Genomic DNA, 23,662 nt, shown 5'->3' with positions numbered 1-23,662 from the left:
CAGTGGGTAATGTCCGTGTTAGACATGTCCATAGTGGGAAATGTCCATAGTGGGTAATGTCCGTGTTGGGAAATGTCCACAGTGGGTAATGTCCGCGTGAGGAAATGTCCATGTGGGGAAATGTCCATAGTGGGTAATGTCCGTGTGAGGAAATGTCCAAAGTGGGTAATGTCCGTGTAAGGAAATGTCCATAGTGGGTAATGTCCGTGTGGTGAAATGTCCACAGTGGGTAATGTCCGTGTTAGACATGTCCATAGTGGGAAATGTCCGTGTGAGGAAATGTCCATGTGGGGAAATGTCCGTGTTAGACATGCCCATAGTGGGTAATGTCCGTGTGGGGAAATGTCCACAGTGGGTAGTGTCCGTGTGAGGAAATGTCCATGTGGGGAAATGTCCATAGTGGGTAATGTCCGTGTGAGGAAATGTCCATAGTGGGTAATGTCCGTGTTAGACATGTCCATAGTGGGAAATGTCCATAGTGGGTAATGTCCGTGTGAGGAAATGTCCATGTGGGGAAATGTCCGTGTGAGGAAATGTCCGTGTGGGTAATGTCCGTGTGGGGAAATGTCCGTGTGGGGAAATGTCCGTGTGGGGAAATGTCCGTGATAGACATGTCCGTGCGGGGAAATGTCCGTGTGGGGAAATGTCCGTGTCAGACATGCTCATAGTGGGTAATGTCCGTGTGGGTAATGTCCGTGTGGTTAATGTCCGTGTGGGGAAATGTCCGTGTGGGGAAATGTCCATGTAAGACATGCCCATAGTGGGTAATGTCCGTGTGGGGAAATGTCCACAGTGGGTAATGTCCGTGCGGGGAAAAGTCCGTGTGAGGAAATGTCCATAGTGGGGAAATGTCCGTGTTAGACATGTCCATAGTGGGTAATGTCCGTGTGGGGAAATGTCCACAGTGGGTAATGTCCGTGTTAGACATGTCCATAGTGGGAAATGTCCGTGTGAGGAAATGTCCATGTGGGGAAATGTCCATAGTGGGTAATGTCCGTGTGAGGAAATGTCCATAGTGGGTAATGTCCGTGTGAGGAAATGTCCATAGTAGGTAATGTCCGTGTGGGGAAATGTCAACAGTGGGTAATGTCCGTGTTAGACATGTCCATAGTGGGAAATGTCCATAGTGGGTAATGTCCGTGTTGGGAAATGTCCACAGTGGGTAATGTCCGCGTGAGGAAATGTCCATGTGGGGAAATGTCCATAGTGGGTAATGTCCGTGTGAGGAAATGTCCAAAGTGGGTAATGTCCGTGTAAGGAAATGTCCATAGTGGGTAATGTCCGTGTGGTGAAATGTCCACAGTGGGTAATGTCCGTGTTAGACATGTCCATAGTGGGAAATGTCCGTGTGAGGAAATGTCCATGTGGGGAAATGTCCGTGTTAGACATGCCCATAGTGGGTAATGTCCGTGTGGGGAAATGTCCACAGTGGGTAGTGTCCGTGTGAGGAAATGTCCATGTGGGGAAATGTCCATAGTGGGTAATGTCCGTGTGAGGAAATGTCCATAGTGGGTAATGTCCGTGTTAGACATGTCCATAGTGGGAAATGTCCATAGTGGGTAATGTCCGTGTGAGGAAATGTCCATGTGGGGAAATGTCCGTGTGAGGAAATGCCCATAGTGGGTAATGTCCATGTGGGGAAATGTCCACAGTGGGTAATGTCCGTGTTAGACATGTCCATAATGGGTAATGTCCATAGTGGGTAATGTCCGTGTGGGGAAATGTCCATAGCGGGTAATGTCCGTGTTAGACATGTCCATAGTGGGAAATGTCCATAGTGGGTAATGTCCGTGTGGGAAATGTCCGTGTGAGGAAATGTCCATGTGGGGAAATGTCCGCGTTAGACATGCCCATAGTGAGTAATGTCCGTGTGGGGAAATGTCCGTGTGGGGAAATGTCCATTGTGGGTAATGTCCATGTTAGGAAATGTCAACAGTGGGTAATGTCCGTGTGGGGAAATGTCCATGTGGGGAAATGTCCGTGTTAGACATGCCCATAGTGGGTAATGTCCGTGTGGTGAAATGTCCGTGTGGGGAAATGTCCATGTTGGGAAATGTCCCGTGTTAGACATGCCCATAGTGGGTAATGTCCGTGTGGGGAAATGTCCGTGTGGGGAAATGTCCATTGTGGGTAACGTCCATGTTGGGAGATGTCCGTGTTAGACATGCCCATAGTGGGTAATGTTCGTGTGGGGAAATGTCCACAGTGGGGAAATTTCCGTGTGGGGAAATGTCTGTGTTGGGTAATGTTTGTCGGAGGAAATGTCCGTGTGGGGAAATGTCTGTGTTAGACATGCCCATAGTGGGTAATGTCCGTGTGGGGAAATGTCCATGGTTGTTAATGTCCATGTTGGGAAATGTCCGTGTTGGGAAATGTCTGTGTTGGGAAATGTCCGTATGGGGAAATGTCCATGTGGGGAAATGTCCGTGTGGGGAAATGTCTGTGTTGGGTATTGTATGTGTGGGGAAATGTCCATGTGGGGAAATGTCCGTGTGGGGAAATGTCCGTGTGGGGAAATGTCCATAGTGAGTAATGTCCGTGTGGGGAAATGCCCATAGTGGGTAATGTCCGTGAGGGGAAATGGCCGTGTGGGAAAATGTCCGTGTGGGGAAATGTCCACAGTGGTAATGTCCGCGTGAGGAAATGTCCATGTGGGGAAATGTCCATAGTGGGTAATGTCCGTGTGAGGAAATGTCCATAGTGGGTAATGTCCGTGTGAGGAAATGTCCATAGTTGGTAATGTCCGTGTGGGGAAATGTCCACAGTGGGTAATGTCCGTGTTAGACATGTCCATAGTGGGAAATGTCCATAGTGGGTAATGTCCGTGTGGGGAAATGTCAATGTGGGGAAATGTCCGTGTGGGTAATGTCCGTGTGAGGAAATGTCCATGTGGGGAAATGTCCGTGTAAGACATGCCCATAGTGGGTAATGTCCGCGTGGGGAAATGTCCACAGTGGGTAATGTCCGTGTTAGACATGTCCATAGTGGGAAATGTCCATAGTGGGTAATGTCCGTGTGGGAAATGTCCATGTGAGGAAATGTCCATGTGGGGAAATGTCCGTGTTAGACATGCCCATAGTGGGTAATGTCCATAGTGGGGAAATGTCCATAGTGGGGAACTGTCCATTGTGGGTAATGTCCATGTTGGGAAATGTCCACAGTGGGTAATGTCCGTGTTAGACATGCCCATAGTGGGTAATGTCCGTGTTAGACATGCGGGACATGTCCGTGTGGGGAAATGTCCATTGTGGGTAATGTCCATGTTGGGAAATGTCCGTGTTAGACATGCCCATAGTGGGTAATGTTCGTGTGGGGAAATGTCCATGTGGGGAAATGTCCGTGTGGGGAAATGTCTGTGTTGGGTAATGTTTGTCGGGGGAAATGTCCGTGTGGGGAAATGTCTGTGTTAGACATGCCCATAGTGGGTAATGTCCATGGTGGTTAATGTCCATGTGGGGAAATGTCCGTGTGGGGAAATGTCTGTGTTGGGAAATGTCCGTATGGGGAAATGTCCATGTGGGGAAATGTCCGTGTGGGGAAATGTCTGTGTTGGGTATTGTATGTGTCGGGAAATGTCCATGTGGGGAAATGTCCGTGTGGGGAAATATCCGTATGGGAAATGTCCATGGTGGTTAATGTCCTTGTGGGGAAAAGTCCGTGTGGGGAAATGTCCATTGTGGGTAATGTCCGTGTGGGGAAATGTCCGTATGGGGAAATGTCCGTGCGGGGAAATATCCTTGTGGGGAAATGTCCGTGTTGGGAAATGTCCATAGTGGGTTATGTCCGTGTGGGGAAATGTCCGTATGGGGAAATGTCCGTGTGGGGAAATGTCCGTGTGGGGAAATGTCCATAGTGGGTAATGTCCGTGTGGGGAAATGTCCGTATGGGGAAATGTCCGTGTGGGGAAATGTCCGTGTGGGGAAATGTCCATAGTGGGTAATGTCCTTGTGGGTAAATGTCCATTGTGGGAAATGTCCGTGTGGGGAAATGTCCGTGTTGGGAAATGTCCGTGTGGGGAAATGTCCATAGTGGGTAATGTCCGTGTGGGGAAATGTCCATAGTGGGTAATGTCCGTGTGGGGAAATGTCCGTGTTAGACATGCCCATTCTGGGTAATGTCCATGTGGGGTAATGTCCGTGTGGGGAAATGTTCATGTGGGAAATGTCCGTGTTAGACATGTCCATAGTGGGTAATGTCCGTGTGGGGAAATTTCCGTGTTGGGAAATGTCCACAGTGGGTAATGTCCGTGTGGGTAATGTCCATAGTGGGTAATGTCCGTGTGGGGAAATTTCCGTGTTGGGAAATGTCCACAGTGGGTAATGTCCGTGTGGGTAATGTCCATAGTGGGTAATGTCTGTGTGGGGAAATGTCCACAGTGGGTAATGTCCGTGTGGGGAAATGTCCACAGTGGGTAATGTCCGTGTGGGGAAATGTCCGTGTGGGGTAATGTCCGTGTGGGGTAATGTCCGTGTGGGGAAATGTCCGTGTGGGGAAATGTCCGTGTGGGGAAATTTCCACAGTGGGGAAATGTCCACAGTGGGTAATGTCCGTGTGGGGAAATGTCCATAGTGGGTAATAACCGTGTGGGGAAATGTCCATGGTTGTTAATGTCCATGTTGGGAAATGTCCGTGTTGGGAAATGTCTGTGTTGGGAAATGTCCGTATGGGGAAATGTCCATGTGGGGAAATGTCCGTGTGGGGAAATGTCTGTGTTGGGTATTGTATGTGTGGGGAAATGTCCATGTGGGGAAATGTCCGTGTGGGGAAATGTCCGTGTGGGGAAATGTCCGTGTGGGGAAATGTCCATAGTGAGTAATGTCCGTGTGGGGAAATGCCCATAGTGGGTAATGTCCATGTTGGGAAATGTCCGTGTTGGGAAATGTCTGTGTTGGGAAATGTCCGTATGGGGAAATGTCTGTGTTAGACATGCCCATAGTGGGTAATGTCCGTGTGGGGAAATGTCCATGGTTGTTAATGTCCATGTTGGGAAATGTCCGTGTTGGGAAATGTCTGTGTTGGGAAATGTCCGTATGGGGAAATGTCCATGTGGGGAAATGTCCGTGTGGGGAAATGTCTGTGTTGGGTATTGTATGTGTGGGGAAATGTCCATGTGGGGAAATGTCCGTGTGGGGAAATGTCCGTGTGGGGAAATGTCCATAGTGAGTAATGTCCGTGTGGGGAAATGCCCATAGTGGGTAATGTCCGTGAGGGGAAATGGCCGTGTGGGAAAATGTCCGTGTGGGGAAATGTCCACAGTGGTAATGTCCGCGTGAGGAAATGTCCATGTGGGGAAATGTCCATAGTGGGTAATGTCCGTGTGAGGAAATGTCCATAGTGGGTAATGTCCGTGTGAGGAAATGTCCATAGTTGGTAATGTCCGTGTGGGGAAATGTCCACAGTGGGTAATGTCCGTGTTAGACATGTCCATAGTGGGAAATGTCCATAGTGGGTAATGTCCGTGTGGGGAAATGTCAATGTGGGGAAATGTCCGTGTGGGTAATGTCCGTGTGAGGAAATGTCCATGTGGGGAAATGTCCGTGTAAGACATGCCCATAGTGGGTAATGTCCGCGTGGGGAAATGTCCACAGTGGGTAATGTCCGTGTTAGACATGTCCATAGTGGGAAATGTCCATAGTGGGTAATGTCCGTGTGGGAAATGTCCATGTGAGGAAATGTCCATGTGGGGAAATGTCCGTGTTAGACATGCCCATAGTGGGTAATGTCCATAGTGGGGAAATGTCCATAGTGGGGAACTGTCCATTGTGGGTAATGTCCATGTTGGGAAATGTCCACAGTGGGTAATGTCCGTGTTAGACATGCCCATAGTGGGTAATGTCCGTGTTAGACATGCGGGACATGTCCGTGTGGGGAAATGTCCATTGTGGGTAATGTCCATGTTGGGAAATGTCCGTGTTAGACATGCCCATAGTGGGTAATGTTCGTGTGGGGAAATGTCCATGTGGGGAAATGTCCGTGTGGGGAAATGTCTGTGTTGGGTAATGTTTGTCGGGGGAAATGTCCGTGTGGGGAAATGTCTGTGTTAGACATGCCCATAGTGGGTAATGTCCATGGTGGTTAATGTCCATGTGGGGAAATGTCCGTGTGGGGAAATGTCTGTGTTGGGAAATGTCCGTATGGGGAAATGTCCATGTGGGGAAATGTCCGTGTGGGGAAATGTCTGTGTTGGGTATTGTATGTGTCGGGAAATGTCCATGTGGGGAAATGTCCGTGTGGGGAAATATCCGTATGGGAAATGTCCATGGTGGTTAATGTCCTTGTGGGGAAAAGTCCGTGTGGGGAAATGTCCATTGTGGGTAATGTCCGTGTGGGGAAATGTCCGTATGGGGAAATGTCCGTGCGGGGAAATATCCTTGTGGGGAAATGTCCGTGTTGGGAAATGTCCATAGTGGGTTATGTCCGTGTGGGGAAATGTCCGTATGGGGAAATGTCCGTGTGGGGAAATGTCCGTGTGGGGAAATGTCCATAGTGGGTAATGTCCGTGTGGGGAAATGTCCGTATGGGGAAATGTCCGTGTGGGGAAATGTCCGTGTGGGGAAATGTCCATAGTGGGTAATGTCCTTGTGGGTAAATGTCCATTGTGGGAAATGTCCGTGTGGGGAAATGTCCGTGTTGGGAAATGTCCGTGTGGGGAAATGTCCATAGTGGGTAATGTCCGTGTGGGGAAATGTCCATAGTGGGTAATGTCCGTGTGGGGAAATGTCCGTGTTAGACATGCCCATTCTGGGTAATGTCCATGTGGGGTAATGTCCGTGTGGGGAAATGTTCATGTGGGAAATGTCCGTGTTAGACATGTCCATAGTGGGTAATGTCCGTGTGGGGAAATTTCCGTGTTGGGAAATGTCCACAGTGGGTAATGTCCGTGTGGGTAATGTCCATAGTGGGTAATGTCCGTGTGGGGAAATTTCCGTGTTGGGAAATGTCCACAGTGGGTAATGTCCGTGTGGGTAATGTCCATAGTGGGTAATGTCTGTGTGGGGAAATGTCCACAGTGGGTAATGTCCGTGTGGGGAAATGTCCACAGTGGGTAATGTCCGTGTGGGGAAATGTCCGTGTGGGGTAATGTCCGTGTGGGGTAATGTCCGTGTGGGGAAATGTCCGTGTGGGGAAATGTCCGTGTGGGGAAATTTCCACAGTGGGGAAATGTCCACAGTGGGTAATGTCCGTGTGGGGAAATGTCCATAGTGGGTAATAACCGTGTGGGGAAATGTCCATGGTTGTTAATGTCCATGTTGGGAAATGTCCGTGTTGGGAAATGTCTGTGTTGGGAAATGTCCGTATGGGGAAATGTCCATGTGGGGAAATGTCCGTGTGGGGAAATGTCTGTGTTGGGTATTGTATGTGTGGGGAAATGTCCATGTGGGGAAATGTCCGTGTGGGGAAATGTCCGTGTGGGGAAATGTCCGTGTGGGGAAATGTCCATAGTGAGTAATGTCCGTGTGGGGAAATGCCCATAGTGGGTAATGTCCGTGAGGGGAAATGGCCGTGTGGGAAAATGTCCGTGTGGGGAAATGTCCACAGTGGGTAATGTCCGCGTGAGGAAATGTCCATGTGGGGAAATGTCCATAGTGGGTAATGTCCGTGTGAGGAAATGTCCATAGTGGGTAATGTCCGTGTGAGGAAATGTCCATAGTTGGTAATGTCCGTGTGGGGAAATGTCTACAGTGGGTAATGTCCGTGTTAGACATGTCCATAGTGGGAAATGTCCATAGTGGGTAATGTCCGTGTGGGGAAATGTCAATGTGGGGAAATGTCCGTGTGGGTAATGTCCGTGTGAGGAAATGTCCATGTGGGGAAATGTCCGTGTAAGACATGCCCATAGTGGGTAATGTCCGCGTGGGGAAATGTCCACAGTGGGTAATGTCCGTGTTAGACATGTCCATAGTGGGAAATGTCCATAGTGGGTAATGTCCGTGTGGGAAATGTCCATGTGAGGAAATGTCCATGTGGGGAAATGTCCGTGTTAGACATGCCCATAGTGGGTAATGTCCATAGTGGGGAAATGTCCATAGTGGGGAACTGTCCATTGTGGGTAATGTCCATGTTGGGAAATGTCCACAGTGGGTAATGTCCGTGTTAGACATGCCCATAGTGGGTAATGTCCGTGTTAGACATGCCCATAGTGGGTAATGTCCGTGTGGGGAAATGTCCGTGTGGGGAAATGTCCATTGTGGGTAATGTCCATGTTGGGAAATGTCCGTGTTAGACATGCCCATAGTGGGTAATGTTCGTGTGGGGAAATGTCCATGTGGGGAAATGTCCGTGTGGGGAAATGTCTGTGTTGGGTAATGTTTGTCGGGGGAAATGTCCGTGTGGGGAAATGTCTGTGTTAGACATGCCCATAGTGGGTAATGTCCATGGTGGTTAATGTCCCTGTGGGGAAACGTCCGTGTGGGGAAATGTCTGTGTTGGGAAATGTCCGTATGGGGAAATGTCCATGTGGGGAAATGTCCGTGTGGGGAAATGTCTGTGTTGGGTATTGTATGTGTCGGGAAATGTCCATGTGGGGAAATGTCCGTGTGGGGAAATATCCGTATGGGAAATGTCCATGGTGGTTAATGTCCTTGTGGGGAAAAGTCCGTGTGGGGAAATGTCCATTGTGGGTAATGTCCGTGTGGGGAAATGTCCGTATGGGGAAATGTCCGTGCGGGGAAATATCCTTGTGGGGAAATGTCCGTGTTGGGAAATGTCCATAGTGGGTTATGTCCGTGTGGGGAAATGTCCGTATGGGGAAATGTCCGTGTGGGGAAATGTCCGTGTGGGGAAATGTCCATAGTGGGTAATGTCCGTGTGGGGAAATGTCCGTATGGGGAAATGTCCGTGTGGGGAAATGTCCGTAGTGGGTAATGTCCTTGTGGGTAAATGTCCATTGTGGGAAATGTCCGTGTGGGGAAATGTCCGTGTTGGGAAATGTCCGTGTGGGGAAATGTCCATAGTGGGTAATGTCCGTGTGGGGAAATGTCCATAGTGGGTAATGTCCGTGTGGGGAAATGTCCGTGTTAGACATGCCCATTCTGGGTAATGTCCATGTGGGGTAATGTCCGTGTGGGGAAATGTTCATGTGGGAAATGTCCGTGTTAGACATGTCCATAGTGGGTAATGTCCGTGTGGGGAAATTTCCGTGTTGGGAAATGTCCACAGTGGGTAATGTCCGTGTGGGTAATGTCCATAGTGGGTAATGTCCGTGTGGGGAAATTTCCGTGTTGGGAAATGTCCACAGTGGGTAATGTCCGTGTGGGTAATGTCCATAGTGGGTAATGTCTGTGTGGGGAAATGTCCACAGTGGGTAATGTCCGTGTGGGGAAATGTCCACAGTGGGTAATGTCCGTGTGGGGAAATGTCCGTGTGGGGTAATGTCCGTGTGGGGTAATGTCCGTGTGGGGAAATGTCCGTGTGGGGAAATGTCCGTGTGGGGAAATTTCCACAGTGGGGAAATGTCCACAGTGGGTAATGTCCGTGTGGGGAAATGTCCATAGTGGGTAATAACCGTGTGGGGAAATGTCCGTGTGGGGAAATGTCCTTGTGGGGAAATGTCCGTGTGGGGAAATGTCCATATTGGGAAATGTCCCTCTTAGAAATGTCCATAGTGAGTATTGTCCGTGTGGGGAAATGTGTGTGGGAAAATGTCCATGTAGGATATTGTGTGTGGGGTAAAAACACTCCAGCTAGAAATGATTCGTCATGTGGCAGTGTATTTTATTGTTTAACAGCGTGTTGCATTGTTTCTCTTGGGATTCAGTAGACGCTCATTGCATTGTGTTTTGACAGTGATCAGTCGTCAGGAAGTTACTATATTTAGATGCTAGTGTGGTGTGTTAACTTCCGGTTCGGTATACTGCGGACGGTGATAGTATGTTATAGAAACTTCTTTAATGTCCTGGTGTCGATGGACTGGTGAGGGCACTGTGTGAAACTTTCCACTGGCTGGAAGGTTTATATAAGGGGACAAGAGCGTGTTTACGTATCTCTTATGCATTTTCATCACATCCGAACCAGCTTTCATGTGAGAATCTCTCATCACCCCTGATTCCCTGCCTTGGGTATCTCGAACGCTTGGCCACTGTCGCTGCTGGGTGAATATATATTATTATCACTGACTGTATTTTTGTATTGAATACTGAACACTCACATCATATTATTTATTGCCACTGAATATTGTACACACTCCGTTGTGTACTGCCATTGTAATTGCTGTGCAGTAATTTGTATTGATTTGTAAACCTAGTGAACTTTTGTAATACATTTACTGATTGTATACAAGTTTTTATTTGTTGGTTGGTTTCACATGAAGTTCTTTTACGTTCAGAGTTATGGGTTTACATAATGTTTTAATTTGGGAATAAACACGTAATAGATTTCACATGCTTTATTCTGTCATCACACATTGTAGAATGGAATCGTTTAAACGTAAACATACAAATATATAGGCCATGACAGATGCCGTTACATCAGTGATCGACAACATGTTTTATATGGCATTTTGAAAACGATTTCAGCTTTCATATACAACATCGTTTCACCTGAAAAACTGTTCTAAAACTGTACAAATGTGATATCTTTAATTGCTATAACCATCGATAAAGATCATATGGAGGTGTTTTTAATCCCAATTCGGAGAAATACCATGCCATCAATAACTATAAAGCTGGTGTAAATAGGAATCAAATAGGTTGATTTGGGTTACATCGAAAGTCGAGGAAAGGTTGAGATATCTTTAATCCGTAAATAATAACAACCCTTAAGTTCTTATTCCCGTGCTATTGGTCTTGTTTTTAACGCAGCCAATTGAGATAATAAAAGACTCTAAGGTGGACCGGCATGCTGGAACAGTACATGATGTATTTTATGAAATAGTAGAAAAGCATAACAATATAAACATTTCCATCGAACTTAGGTTGATTTGTAATCTGTATTCAAAGTGGAATCATGCCTTGTTCTCCATACATCAAATAATGATAATCAAATTTCTTGACGCGGTGGCAATTTGTAAAACGTTAACATGAACATTCTCCATCATATGTATGTTCTCCGCTTAATTCGTTTAATTCGTTAAAGCAATTGGTTGAGTAACTGTTCCTCTAATTGTAAATTAACATTGGGTATTTTTTTAAATAAAAGCTACAAAAAGCTTTCCATATTCAACAGAAATCTCTGCTAAAATCAGAGTCGATTGTACGATTTCGACTATATCAGAGCATGTGTTTATGAATCACAATCAGTCCATAATCAGGCTTCGTACTTCAACCTTATCTGTTGTATACATATCCATCTATCATCATTCTACCATGTAACATCAGTTATCATGTATGTAACCTTCCTATTTCACATTTCTGTCAATCACTTGATAACGGTCTTAGTATCTACACCGAAACGTCGCATTCATTACATACTGAACCGCAAAAGAAACGTCACCATGGATAGATATATGAGAAACCATATTTGTCCAAACACTGTAAACATACTTTGAAACATATTAAACAGATGAAATTTGGCAAAACTTATCATCATAGTTGAAATTAAAGTGTCAAATGTTCTTAAAGTGAAACACAACACTAGTCTCTGAGAAAATGGCATGACAAGTCTTTATCTCGTGTGTCCGCCATGTGCATTGATGCATCGTGCAACGTCGATACATGGAATGGATGTGGCAGTTGATGAAGGCCATAGGCACTTGAGCCCACACTCTGAGGAACACCTGACGCAGTTCAGCTGCAGTTGTCAGCCTTGGTCGGACGTCATTCAGCCGTCTTTGAATCTCGTCCCACCGGTGCTCAATGGGATTTCAATCGGGACTGAGGGCAGGCCACTGCATGGTTCTGATGCCATTCTGTCTCTTGTTGCTCTCGCAGTGTGGGCACGGACGTTATCATGCTGAAACTCGTGGTTGCGGCGACGTGCCAAATGAGGTATGGCGTGTGGTCTCAAGACATGCAAAGGTATCATCTTTTTAATATGTCTCAAAGTATGTTTACAGTGTTTGGACAAATAAGGTTTCTCAAATTTCTATCCATGGTGACGTTTCTTTTGCGGTTCCGTATCCTTCCTTTGTTAACAAATGCGATGTTTCAATGTACAGTAAACTACGTTTATAACGAACACTCTTATAATGAACTCGCCGATATTACGTACTCATGTTTTAGTCCCGGTTATTTGTTGTATGTATGCTGTGTATATGCTTATAACGAACTACGGTTATTACGAACTAGAACTAGTGGTCCTTTTGAGTTCGTTATGACCGTAGTTTACTGTAGATACTTACACCGTTATCAAGTGATGTATCAAGCAGGAGGTTATATACATGTGGATAATTGATGTTGCCTTACAAACATGAGCACCAATTCGATCACTGTCGGGGGAATGGTTTCATGTGTAGGATGTGGCTTCACCGGATATAATAAGAGGCTGTTCCTCTTCGTTGTTCGTGACAAGGATGACACGTGTTCTGTTGTTGTCGTGTCCGACCCTGGAGACACACAGGAGGCTGATGTAGATGAACGCGAGCACCATGCACAGGAAACTGATGGTCCAGGTGCAAGTCTGGAAACATGACATCACACACGTGTACTGATGACGATAAAGGATATAACGATGTTCTATGAAACTGGTAACTAATGTTCTGCCAGTGTTCGGTAATAGCACATTATTTTGTTCACAATTCCGACGGGTCTCTGTTTCAGTGCGCTTTTTAAAACATCTGGACAAAGAGTCATTCTATTATTTAAGAGGGTCCTTAAAAGTATACTGATTGTCAATATGTATGGAAACATGGCATTTCACACAAGTAATGATCTGTCAAGTAGTCAAACCCAAATAGGACTACATATTGCTTGTTGGAACAAATTATTTCTTTTGCAAAGCCAAACTTTTTTCATGTAACCAACCTGAAACAGAAATACATGATTGGGAACTACTTTTTACCACGGACGACATAAGGGTTTCTTAACAAAGATCATTTGATCTATATAATAGTAGAAAAAGATTCTTACATGAATGAGTGGGTAGAAGTTTTGTATTTTCAAAGTTCAACTGGAAAAAACAATGGTACTGGCATGATGTTAATTATGATGTCTGTGACAACAATGCCATTACATCATCATCTATAACATCAACAATACTGTTGAGGGTGTGAAATAATGTTTTTATTTAAATTTGCATGAACCCAATAGATATATGGGTGACGTTTTAACGGCCATTAAACAGTATTCCAGTTGTAACACGGCGTGTCAGCTTAATGTGGGAGGAATGTCCGAAGTGATGCAGGTCTTAGGCGTTTACCACTTTGGTGAACCAGCGAACACTGGTATGGAGCTGACAAACCTAGAAACATAATCGGGGCGAACCGGGATTCGAACCCACAATCATAGGTTTCTGGCATGTCTGGACGCGACTTTGCACAGCGAATTTTGCAGCACCCTAGACAACTGGGTCACCAGTGCCAAAATAGATATGTGAAATATGCGTCGGAGAATGGTATTCATTTGATTGAATATTCAACTTTAAACAGAGGCTGCTTTCTTGCAAGATATTTGAAAACGAAATCCAGCGAAGTAAATCCAAAACCTACTGACCTGTTGGATTATATCAGTCCTGTAGTACAATGTCATGTTCAGCATGTCCTTTCCAAAACTCTTTTCAAAGTAAGCCGCGGCCATTTGACAGCTGCAAGGCGTGTGACATGGTCTTCAATACATGATCACTTTAGCAGATTATAAATGTTCAGCTTGTTATACTGTTTCACAGACAAAGGCTATATTCTATAAATGTAGGTAACTGCTGAAACTGATGGCAATGCACCATCTCATCATCATCTTCACAGACTTAATCTTAATCGGCTTCCAAGAGAGGGACTTGAGTTGCTATATGCCATGCTGACGGAGCCATGTTAAGAGAGGGACTTGAGTTGCTATATGCCATGCTGACGGAGCCATGTTAAGAGAGGGACTTGAGTTGCTATATGCCATCCTGACGGAGCCATGTTAAGAGAGGGACGTGAGTTGCTATGTGCCATGCTGACGGAGCCATATTAAGAGAGGGACTTGAGTTGCTATACACCATGTTGACGGAGCCATGTTAAGAGAGGGACTTGAGTTGCAATATGCCATGCTGACGGAGCCATATTAAGAGAGGGACTTGAGTTGCTATATGCCATGTTGACGGAGCCATGTTAAGAGAGGGACTTGAGTTGCTATGCGCCATGCTGACGGAGCCATATTAAGAGAGGGACTTGAGTTGCTATATGCCATCCTGACGGAGCCATGTTAAGAGAGGGACGTGAGTTGCTATGTGCCATGTTGACGGAGCCATATTAAGAGAGGGACTTGAGTTGCAATATGCCATGCTGACGGAGCCATATTAAGAGAGGGACTTGAGTTGCTATATGCCATGCTGACGGAGCCATGTTAAGAGAGGGACTTGAGTTGCTATATGCCATGCTGACGGAGCCATATTAAGAGAGGGACTTGAGTTGCTATATGCCATCCTGACGGAGCCATATTAAGAGAGGGACGTGAGTTGCTATGTGCCATGCTGACGGAGCCATATTAAGAGAGGGACTTGAGTTGCTATACACCATGTTGACGGAGCCATATTAAGAGAGGGACTTGAGTTGCTATATGCCATCCTGACGGAGCCATATTAAGAGAGGGACTTGAGTTGCTATATGCCATGCTGACGGAGCCATATTAAGAGAGGGACTTGAGTTGCTATATGCCATCCTGACGGAGCCATGTTAAGAGAGGGACGTGAGTTGCTATGTGCCATGCTGACGGAGCCATATTAAGAGAGGGACTTGAGTTGCTATACACCATGCTGACGGAGCCATGTTAAGAGAGGGACTTGAGTTGCTATATGCCATGCTGACGGAGCCATGTTAAGAGAGGGACTTGAGTTGCTATACGCCATGCTGACGGAGCCATATGAAGAGAGGGACTTGAGTTGCTATATGCCATCCTGACGGAGCCATGTTAAGAGAGGGACTTGAGTTGCTATGTGCCATGCTGACGGAGCCATATTAAGAGAGGGACTTGAGTTGCTATACACCATGTTGACGGAGCCATATTAAGAGAGGGACTTGAGTTGCAATATGCCATGCTGACGGAGCCATATTAAGAGAGGGACTTGAGTTGCTATATGCCATACTGACGGAGCCATGTTAAGAGAGGGACTTGAGTTGCTATATGCCATGCTGACGGAGCCATGTTAAGAGAAGGACTTGAGTTGCTATACGCCATGCTGACGGAGCCATATTAAGAGAGGGACTTGAGTTGCTATATGCCATGCTGACGGAGCCATGTTAAGAGAGGGACTTGAGTTGCTATATGCCATGCTGACGGAGGCATATTAAGAGAGGGACTTGAGTTGCTATATGCCATCCTGACGGAGCCATGTTAAGAGAGGGACGTGAGTTGCTATGTGCCATGATGACGGAGCCATATTAAGAGAGGGACTTGAGTTGCTATACACAATGTTGACGTAGCCATATTAAGAGAGGGACTTGAGTTGCTATATGCCATCCTGGCGGAGCCATATTAAGAGAGGGACTTGAGTTGCTATATGCCATGCTGACGGAGCCATATTAAGAGAGGGACTTGAGTTGCTATATGCCATGCTGACGGAGCCATGTTAAGAGAGGGACTTGAGTTGCTATATGCCATGCTGACGGAGCCATATTAAGAGAGGGACTTGAGTTGCTATATGCCATCCTGACGGAGCCATATTAAGAGAGGGACGTGAGTTGCTATGTGCCATGCTGACGGAGCCATATTAAGAGAGGGACTTGAGTTGCTATACACCATGTTGACGGAGCCATATTAAGAGAGGGACTTGAGTTGCTATATGCCATCCTGACGGAGCCATATTAAGAGAGGGACTTGAGTTGCTATATGCCATGCTGACGGAGCCATATTAAGAGAGGGACTTGAGTTGCTATATGCCATCCTGACGGAGCCATGTTAAGAGAGGGACGTGAGTTGCTATGTGCCATGCTGACGGAGCCATATTAAGAGAGGGACTTGAGTTGCTATACACCATGCTGACGGAGCCATGTTAAGAGAGGGACTTGAGTTGCTATATGCCATGCTGACGGAGCCATGTTAAGAGAGGGACTTGAGTTGCTATGTGCCATGCTGACGGAGCCATATTAAGAGAGGGACTTGAGTTGCTATACACCATGCTGACGGAGCCATATTAAGAGAGGGACTTGAGTTGCTATATGCCATCCTGGCGGAGCCATATTAAGAGAGGGACTTGAGTTGCTATATGCCATACTGACGGAGCCATGTTAAGAGAGGGACTTGAGTTGCTATATGCCATGCTGACGGAGCCATGTTAAGAGAAGGACTTGAGTTGCTATACGCCATGCTGACGGAGCCATATTAAGAGAGGGACTTGAGTTGCTATATGCCATGCTGACGGAGCCATGTTAAGAGAGGGACTTGAGTTGCTATATGCCATGCTGACGGAGGCATATTAAGAGAGGGACTTGAGTTGCTATATGCCATCCTGACGGAGCCATGTTAAGAGAGGGACGTGAGTTGCTATGTGCCATGATGACGGAGCCATATTAAGAGAGGGACTTGAGTTGCTATACACAATGTTGACGTAGTCATATTAAGAGAGGGACTTGAGTTGCTATATGCCATCCTGACGGAGCCATATTAAGAGAGGGACTTGAGTTGCTATATGCCATGCTGACGGAGCCATGTTAAGAGAGGGACTTGAGTTGCTATATGCCATGCTGACGGAGCCATGTTAAGAGAGGGACTTGAGTTGCTATATGCCATGCTGACGGAGCCATATTAAGAGAGGGACTTGAGTTGCTATATGCCATCCTGACGGAGCCATATTAAGAGAGGGACGTGAGTTGCTATGTGCCATGCTGACGGAGCCATATTAAGAGAGGGACTTGAGTTGCTATACACCATGTTGACGGAGCCATATTAAGAGAGGGACTTGAGTTGCTATATGCCATCCTTACAGAGCCATATTAAGAGAGGGACTTGAGTTGCTATATGCCATGCTGACGGAGCCATATTAAGAGAGGGACTTGAGTTGCTATATGCCATCCTGACGGAGCCATGTTAAGAGAGGGACTTGAGTTGCTATATGCCATCCTGACAGAGCCATATTAAGAGAGGGACTTGAGTTGCTATATGCCATGCTGACGGAGCCATATTAAGAGAGGGACTTGAGTTGCTATATGCCATCCTGACGGAGCCATGTTAAGAGAGGGACTTGAGTTGCTATACACCATGCTGACGGAGCCATGTTAAGAGAGGGACTTGAGTTGCTATATGCCATGCTGACGGAGCCATGTTAAGAGAGGGACTTGAGTTGCTATACGCCATGCTGACGGAGCCATATGAAGAGAGGGACTTGAGTTGCTATATGCCATCCTGACGGAGCCATGTTAAGAGAGGGACTTGAGTTGCTATGTGCCATGCTGACGGAGCCATATTAAGAGAGGGACTTGAGTTGCTATACACCATGTTGACGGAGCCATATTAAGAGAGGGACTTGAGTTGCAATATGCCATGCTGACGGAGCCATATTAAGAGAGGGACTTGAGTTGCTATATGCCATACTGACGGAGCCATGTTAAGAGAGGGACTTGAGTTGCTATATGCCATGCTGACGGAGCCATGTTAAGAGAAGGACTTGAGTTGCTATACGCCATGCTGACGGAGCCATATTAAGAGAGGGACTTGAGTTGCTATATGCCATGCTGACGGAGCCATGTTAAGAGAGGGACTTGAGTTGCTATATGCCATGCTGACGGAGGCATATTAAGAGAGGGACTTGAGTTGCTATATGCCATCCTGACGGAGCCATGTTAAGAGAGGGACGTGAGTTGCTATGTGCCATGATGACGGAGCCATATTAAGAGAGGGACTTGAGTTGCTATACACAATGTTGACGTAGCCATATTAAGAGAGGGACTTGAGTTGCTATATGCCATCCTGACGGAGCCATATTAAGAGAGGGACTTGAGTTGCTATATGCCATGCTGACGGAGCCATATTAAGAGAGGGACTTGAGTTGCTATATGCCATCCTGACGGAGCCATGTTAAGAGAGGGACGTGAGTTGCTATGTGCCATGCTGACGATGCCATATTAAGAGAGGGACTTGAGTTGCTATACACCATGTTGACGGAGCCATGTTAAGAGAGGGACTTGAGTTGCAATATGCCATGCTGACGGAGCCATATTAAGAGAGGGACTTGAGTTGCTATATGCCATGCTGACGGAGCCATGTTAAGAGAGGGACTTGAGTTGCTATATGCCATCCTGACGGAGCCATGTTAAGAGAGGGACTTGAGTTGCTATACGCCATGCTGACGGAGCCATATTAAGAGAGGGACTTGAGTTGCTATATGCCATCCTGACGGAGCCATGTTAAGAGAGGGACTTGAGTTGCTATGTGCCATGCTGACGGAGCCATATTAAGAGAGGGACTTGAGTTGCTATACACCATGTTGACGGAGCCATATTAAGAGAGGGACTTGAGTTGCTATACACCATGTTGACGGAGCCATGTAAAGAGAGGGACTTGAGTTGCAATATGCCATGCTGACGGAGCCATACTAAGAGAGGGACTTGAGTTGCTATATGCCATGCTGACGGAGCCATGTTAAGAGAGGGACTTGAGTTGCTATATGCCATGCTGACGGAGCCATGTTAAGAGAAGGACTTGAGTTGCTATACGCCATGCTGACGGAGCCATGTTAAGAGAGGGACTTGAGTTGCTATATGCCATGCTGACGGAGCCATGTTAAGAGAGGGACTTGAGTTGCTATATGCCATGCTGACGGAGCCATATTAAGAGAGGGACTTGAGTTGCTATATGCCATCCTGACGGAGCCATGTTAAGAGAGGGACGTGAGTTGCTATACACCATGTTGACGGAGCCATATTAAGAGAGGGACTTGAGTTGCTATACGCCATGCTGACGGAGCCATGTTAAGAGAGGGACTTGAGTTGCTATATGCCATGCTGACGGAGCCATGTTAAGAGAGGGACTTGAGTTGCTATATGCCATGCTGACGTAGCCATATTAAGAGAGGGTCTGGAGTTGCTATACGCCAGTGTGTGTGTGTGTGTGTGTGTGTGTGTGTGTGTGTGTGTGTGTGTGTGTGTGTGTGTGTGTGTGTGTGTGTGTGTGTGTGTGTGCTTGTCCTAGTCCGGACTAATGCCTATTGTCACACTGAGATACCGCAGTTTACCATAGGTATCTCACTCAGACACTATACTGACTCAGAGCCGACCACCCTCTATTAAGCCCCTAAATGCCGAGCGCCAGACAGGGTCACAATAAGTTTTTAAGGAAGGCGGTCCCGTGTTAAGAGACGGAAAAGAGTCACTATTTGTCTTGTCTAGATTGCTTCCATTCAAACGTCGTGTTTACTTACTCGGTTGCGTTTGGGTACGTTGTTTGCAGGTTCCTGCACCACATCAAGAACTGTGTTGTCACTGAAGCGGAGCCAGCTAGTCCGAGAACGCTGATTGTGATGAATATCACAGTTTGGAGAACAATCCATCTGCACATAAATACAAACACACACGACTGTGAATCATAGCGGTGACTAACTGTCTCTGTCAGAAATACCTCATACTACCGGCAAAAAATATGAGAACTAATGATTGGCTGTTATGCATTTATCGTTGAGATGTACATTTACAATGCGGTGTCGTTGCGTCTGAACACAACACATATATTATCACAATGAAATATCAGATCACGCACGTAGAAGCCAAAGTGTGTGTGTGCTCCTTTAGGGGAACTCACATTCAGCAGCGTCATTAAAGGATGATCTTATTTGATTTATTAATTTTACTAAATTTGAGGTGGTTAATGAGCGATAACCACTTCTGATTTTAGGGCCACTTCACACATCGCGTAATGAGATTTGCACGCGATGACCCAGGCGTGATGTTTTCTGCCATCCGTGAATCGGAGGTAAAGCCTAATTCAAGGTTTTGCCTCCGATTCACAGATGGTAGAAAACGCTTTTGGCGACGTAGCGGCGAGCAGTGTGCCAGGGCAACAATTCTTGACCATGATCGGTATGGGGGCAGTAGCGTCACGGTGTGGGGCTATATCACACACGACAGATGAATACATTTAGCTATTGTGAATCTACATTTGACTGGCCAGCGATATGTTGACGAGATTTTGTGTCCTATCGTTGATCTATCCGCCAGAATTATCGGCAGAAATTATGAACTGCAACATGACAACGCCAGACAACATCGTTCCGAGATCATCACCGATTATCGCCGACGAGAAAGCATATGGACACAGTACTGGCCCGTTAAGTGTCCCTGACAAGTCGCCAATCTGTGGAATGTACGCCAGAGACCCGCCAACGTGGCGCAGCTTAACATACTCTTCGGGCGGAATGGCGGACAATACCAAGGGCAACCATATGCAATTTCATCAACAGTATGCCATCAAGGTGTCGTGCGCGTATCGCCCAACATGGTGGACACACCAGATACATATCTACACGGCGGAAATTAAGTTTACAGACATATATCGTCATTACCCTTTCACTCTCATTTTATCAGCTGTTATATTCTTATCGGTAGTATGGTCCAAACAACTATCCATGAGAGGCTCCAGAAGCGGACCACGGAAGCCATGACAAGCAAGATGTATTTTAGAATGTGGACTGTTAAAGAAGATACTTTATTTATACGATTGAGAGACGTTTACATGAATTTGTATTTCATTATGAAAATGTACCTTTTTGTCTGAAGTGACTTACTTTGTGATTTAGGGCATGTCGCATACGGCGTCGCAACTCTGTTGTGGGATTTACGCATTCTTTAGGCGTGCCAAAAAACTATAACCGAGGGTGTGAGTCCCTGTTAGATTATGTTTCTAGGATTGTCAGCACCATATCCATGCTCGTGGGTTTCACAAAGGTTTAAACGTCTAAGACCTGCATCATTTCGGACTTTCAGCAACATCAAGCGGACACGCCGCGATATCATTGCATACTGTTCAATGTGACGTTAAACCCAACTCACTACTCGCGTGATTTCACGCTTCGCAACACACTCACAGTTTGTTTTCCGTGCAGCAGTGGATGAACAAGGACACGATGTTCCACACCGACAAGACACCACAAGCGTACAGGACAAGGTCGCAGAACGCGTTAAGGATGGCGTCAGTCTGGAGAAAATACAAATCAACAATTGATACCTCTAAACAATCTGCCGGACTTCCTGCCTGTTTGGGGACAATTTCAGGAATGGCTTGTGGCGTTCTTTGGAAGTTGGCGCCAACGTTCTTAAATGAATAGGACGACTGGATTAACAAGGTGACACATACACCTTACAGCTTGTGTTGTGCTTGATGTGTCTAAAAAAAAATAGAAACTAGCTTTTACATCCACAGTTGTCAACCGGGTATTGAATAAGAGACGGCCTAGAATTAACTTGAGTCGTTTCCTTTTTGAGAAATGTTGGGCAGGTATTTTTCTTTATATATATATAAACTACTCAACGATTGCTAAGGATCAAGTTTTGATGATATCCAACAACTAAGGATTGAAATATACCGGTGCACAATGATTGGGTAACCCCTATAGGACCCCAATCTCACGATGAACGGACAGATGCATGCAGTGTCGGGCACGATGTGCACGGGGTGCTTGAAAACCTGTGTTTGTATGTGTCGTGACAGAATCGTTGCACATCATTATCCGAGAGCACAACATTTTCTGGTGAGGATTGCAACATCTATATGTACTGATGCCCCCCCAGCGTCAAAGACGTCGTCTGACGACCGAAAAATTAAACAGATGCATAAGCATGCTTGAAACTGGTCAACACAACGTCAAGTTGCAAACGTCTTTGGTGTCAGTCAAAGTGTGATCAGCAGAGCATGGAATCGGTACCGGGCTACCCAGCGACATGTAGGTGATCGCCAGCGTTCCACCACACAGCGGGGAGTCAGGTTTCTAGTGATTACAGCGAGACGCCATCACGGCATGACTGCCATCACACTTAGAAATGACCTGCAGAATGCCAGTGGCGTATACGTTTCTCCTCAAAAAGAGCGTAATCGTCTCCGTAAGACTGGTCTCCGGTCACGGAGGGCATGAATTCGCAACCCACTGACCCGACATCACAGGCAGGCCCGTTTGGATTGGGCTGAAGATCACGTCAATTGGACAGACCAGGACTGGGCTCCAGTACTTTTCACTAATGTATCGAGATACTGTTTAGACTTCAAAGGTCGCCGTGCCCGACTTGGCGTAGACAAGAAGAAAGATTTCAGGATTCAAATATCGCTATGACCGCTCTGGAAGGGGCTCAATACTGATTTGGGGTGGAATCGGTAGAGCTGGAAGAAACGATCTTCTAGTCTTTCAGCGGGGTACAATGACAGGTGTGCGCTGCAGGGATGACATTCTGGGCGTGTACGTGAGACCGTATGCTGGTGCAACGGACCGGACATGACCCCTATCGTGCCAGGGTCGTAGATGCCTACTTAGAGCAGATGATTACCCGCATGGAGTGGCCAGCACGCTCACCAGACCTTAACCCTATGGAACATATGTGGAACAAGCTACAGACTGACCTTTCACGACGGACTTGCCTACTCTAAAGGAAGTCGACAATGCTCTGACTGAAGAGTGGAACAATCTTCCCTTGGCAACCACCCAAACACTTATTGGGAGCATGAGACGACGGTGCCAGGCTGTGGTCGCATCGATCTCGTGGATCACATATACCCGCTGCTGAGATTTATTTTTAGGGGCAATGAACTTGTTTTCGTGATTTTTGGTGGTTCAGTTTTGGTCAAATATTCTCATTTTGACGGATGATCTGACTGAGTATTGCTCACATGTGTGCTTGTGTGCCTTTTGTGGCACATGGCAAGGGTCTTTTGTTCATTAAACATGCCTCCATAGTTACACACAGTTTGACGTATTCCCTTTTAAAGTGGGGTCCTTAGTTAACTTTGAGTAGTATATTTGCGAGTCCTGGGAACAACAAATAAATTACAAAGGATGTGTTAGTGAGTAAGTGAGGTGGGTGGGGTGGGTGAGTGCGTTAGGGACTGAGTGAGTGCGTTGGGGAAGTGAGTGATTGCGTTGGGTTGGGTGAGTGCGTTAGGGGCTGAGTGAGTGCGTTGGGGAAGTGTGTGATTGCGTTGGGGGTGGGGGATAGACTGGTAGACTTACGTAATGAAGCACTTTTCCATTCTGGTCTGTTATTGGAGGTAAACACTTTGCCTCACGTCCCCGCATTATCAGAACGCTGAGGATGCAGAATCCCGCCACAAAACACGTGAAGATGTGCAGCAGCGACAACGTCCAGCGACAACATGGTCTGTCATCACGTCGCCTGCTGTTTTGTGTTCGCTGCATTATTCTAATGTGACATTACAACACAAGTACTGGTATGGTATGACTGTGTGTCCAATGTACTTCGGCTATCAGCGGGATATAACCAACGGGGTGTAATCAAAATGTGTTCCGACAAGTATGTGCACGTGTTTGCATCCACAGTTAGATAAGGAAACTTCTGTTAAATCCCTGGTATAACGGAACATCATAATCTACTGTGTGACGTCAAATGTTTACAAATATTACATGCATTTTGGTTCGTTGTTTACGTAATTTGTATATA

General features: G+C 46.4%; 1 protein-coding gene across 2 annotated transcripts; it reads right to left on the bottom strand.

The window, feature by feature from the left end:
- Positions 1–11,993: 11,993 nt before the first annotated feature.
- Positions 11,994–23,518, bottom strand: LOC124136921. 2 transcript variants are annotated; one of them, XM_046502986.2, is made up of 5 exons: positions 23,215–23,512; positions 21,085–21,194; positions 19,426–19,554; positions 13,587–13,677; positions 11,995–12,555 (listed from the first exon to the last, which is right to left on the bottom strand). In XM_046502986.2, the coding sequence occupies exons 1-5, from the start codon at positions 23,398–23,400 to the stop codon at positions 12,382–12,384; spliced, it is 690 nt and encodes a 229-aa protein (XP_046358942.1). In that variant the 5' UTR covers positions 23,401–23,512; the 3' UTR covers positions 11,995–12,381. The 2 variants fall into 2 exon arrangements, with proteins under 2 accessions (XP_046358943.1, XP_046358942.1); XM_046502987.2 differs by lacking the exon at positions 13,587–13,677 and having other exon boundaries at positions 11,994–12,555; positions 23,215–23,518.
- Positions 23,519–23,662: the final 144 nt, after the last annotated feature.

This window comes from Haliotis rufescens, unplaced genomic scaffold (genome assembly GCF_023055435.1).
Source record: "Haliotis rufescens isolate VD_foot unplaced genomic scaffold, xgHalRufe1.0.p SCAF_1, whole genome shotgun sequence".
Lineage (NCBI taxonomy): Eukaryota > Metazoa > Mollusca > Gastropoda > Lepetellida > Haliotidae > Haliotis > Haliotis rufescens.
The sequence above is the reverse complement of the archived record's forward strand: the minus strand, read 5'-3'. Positions and strand labels throughout refer to the sequence as shown.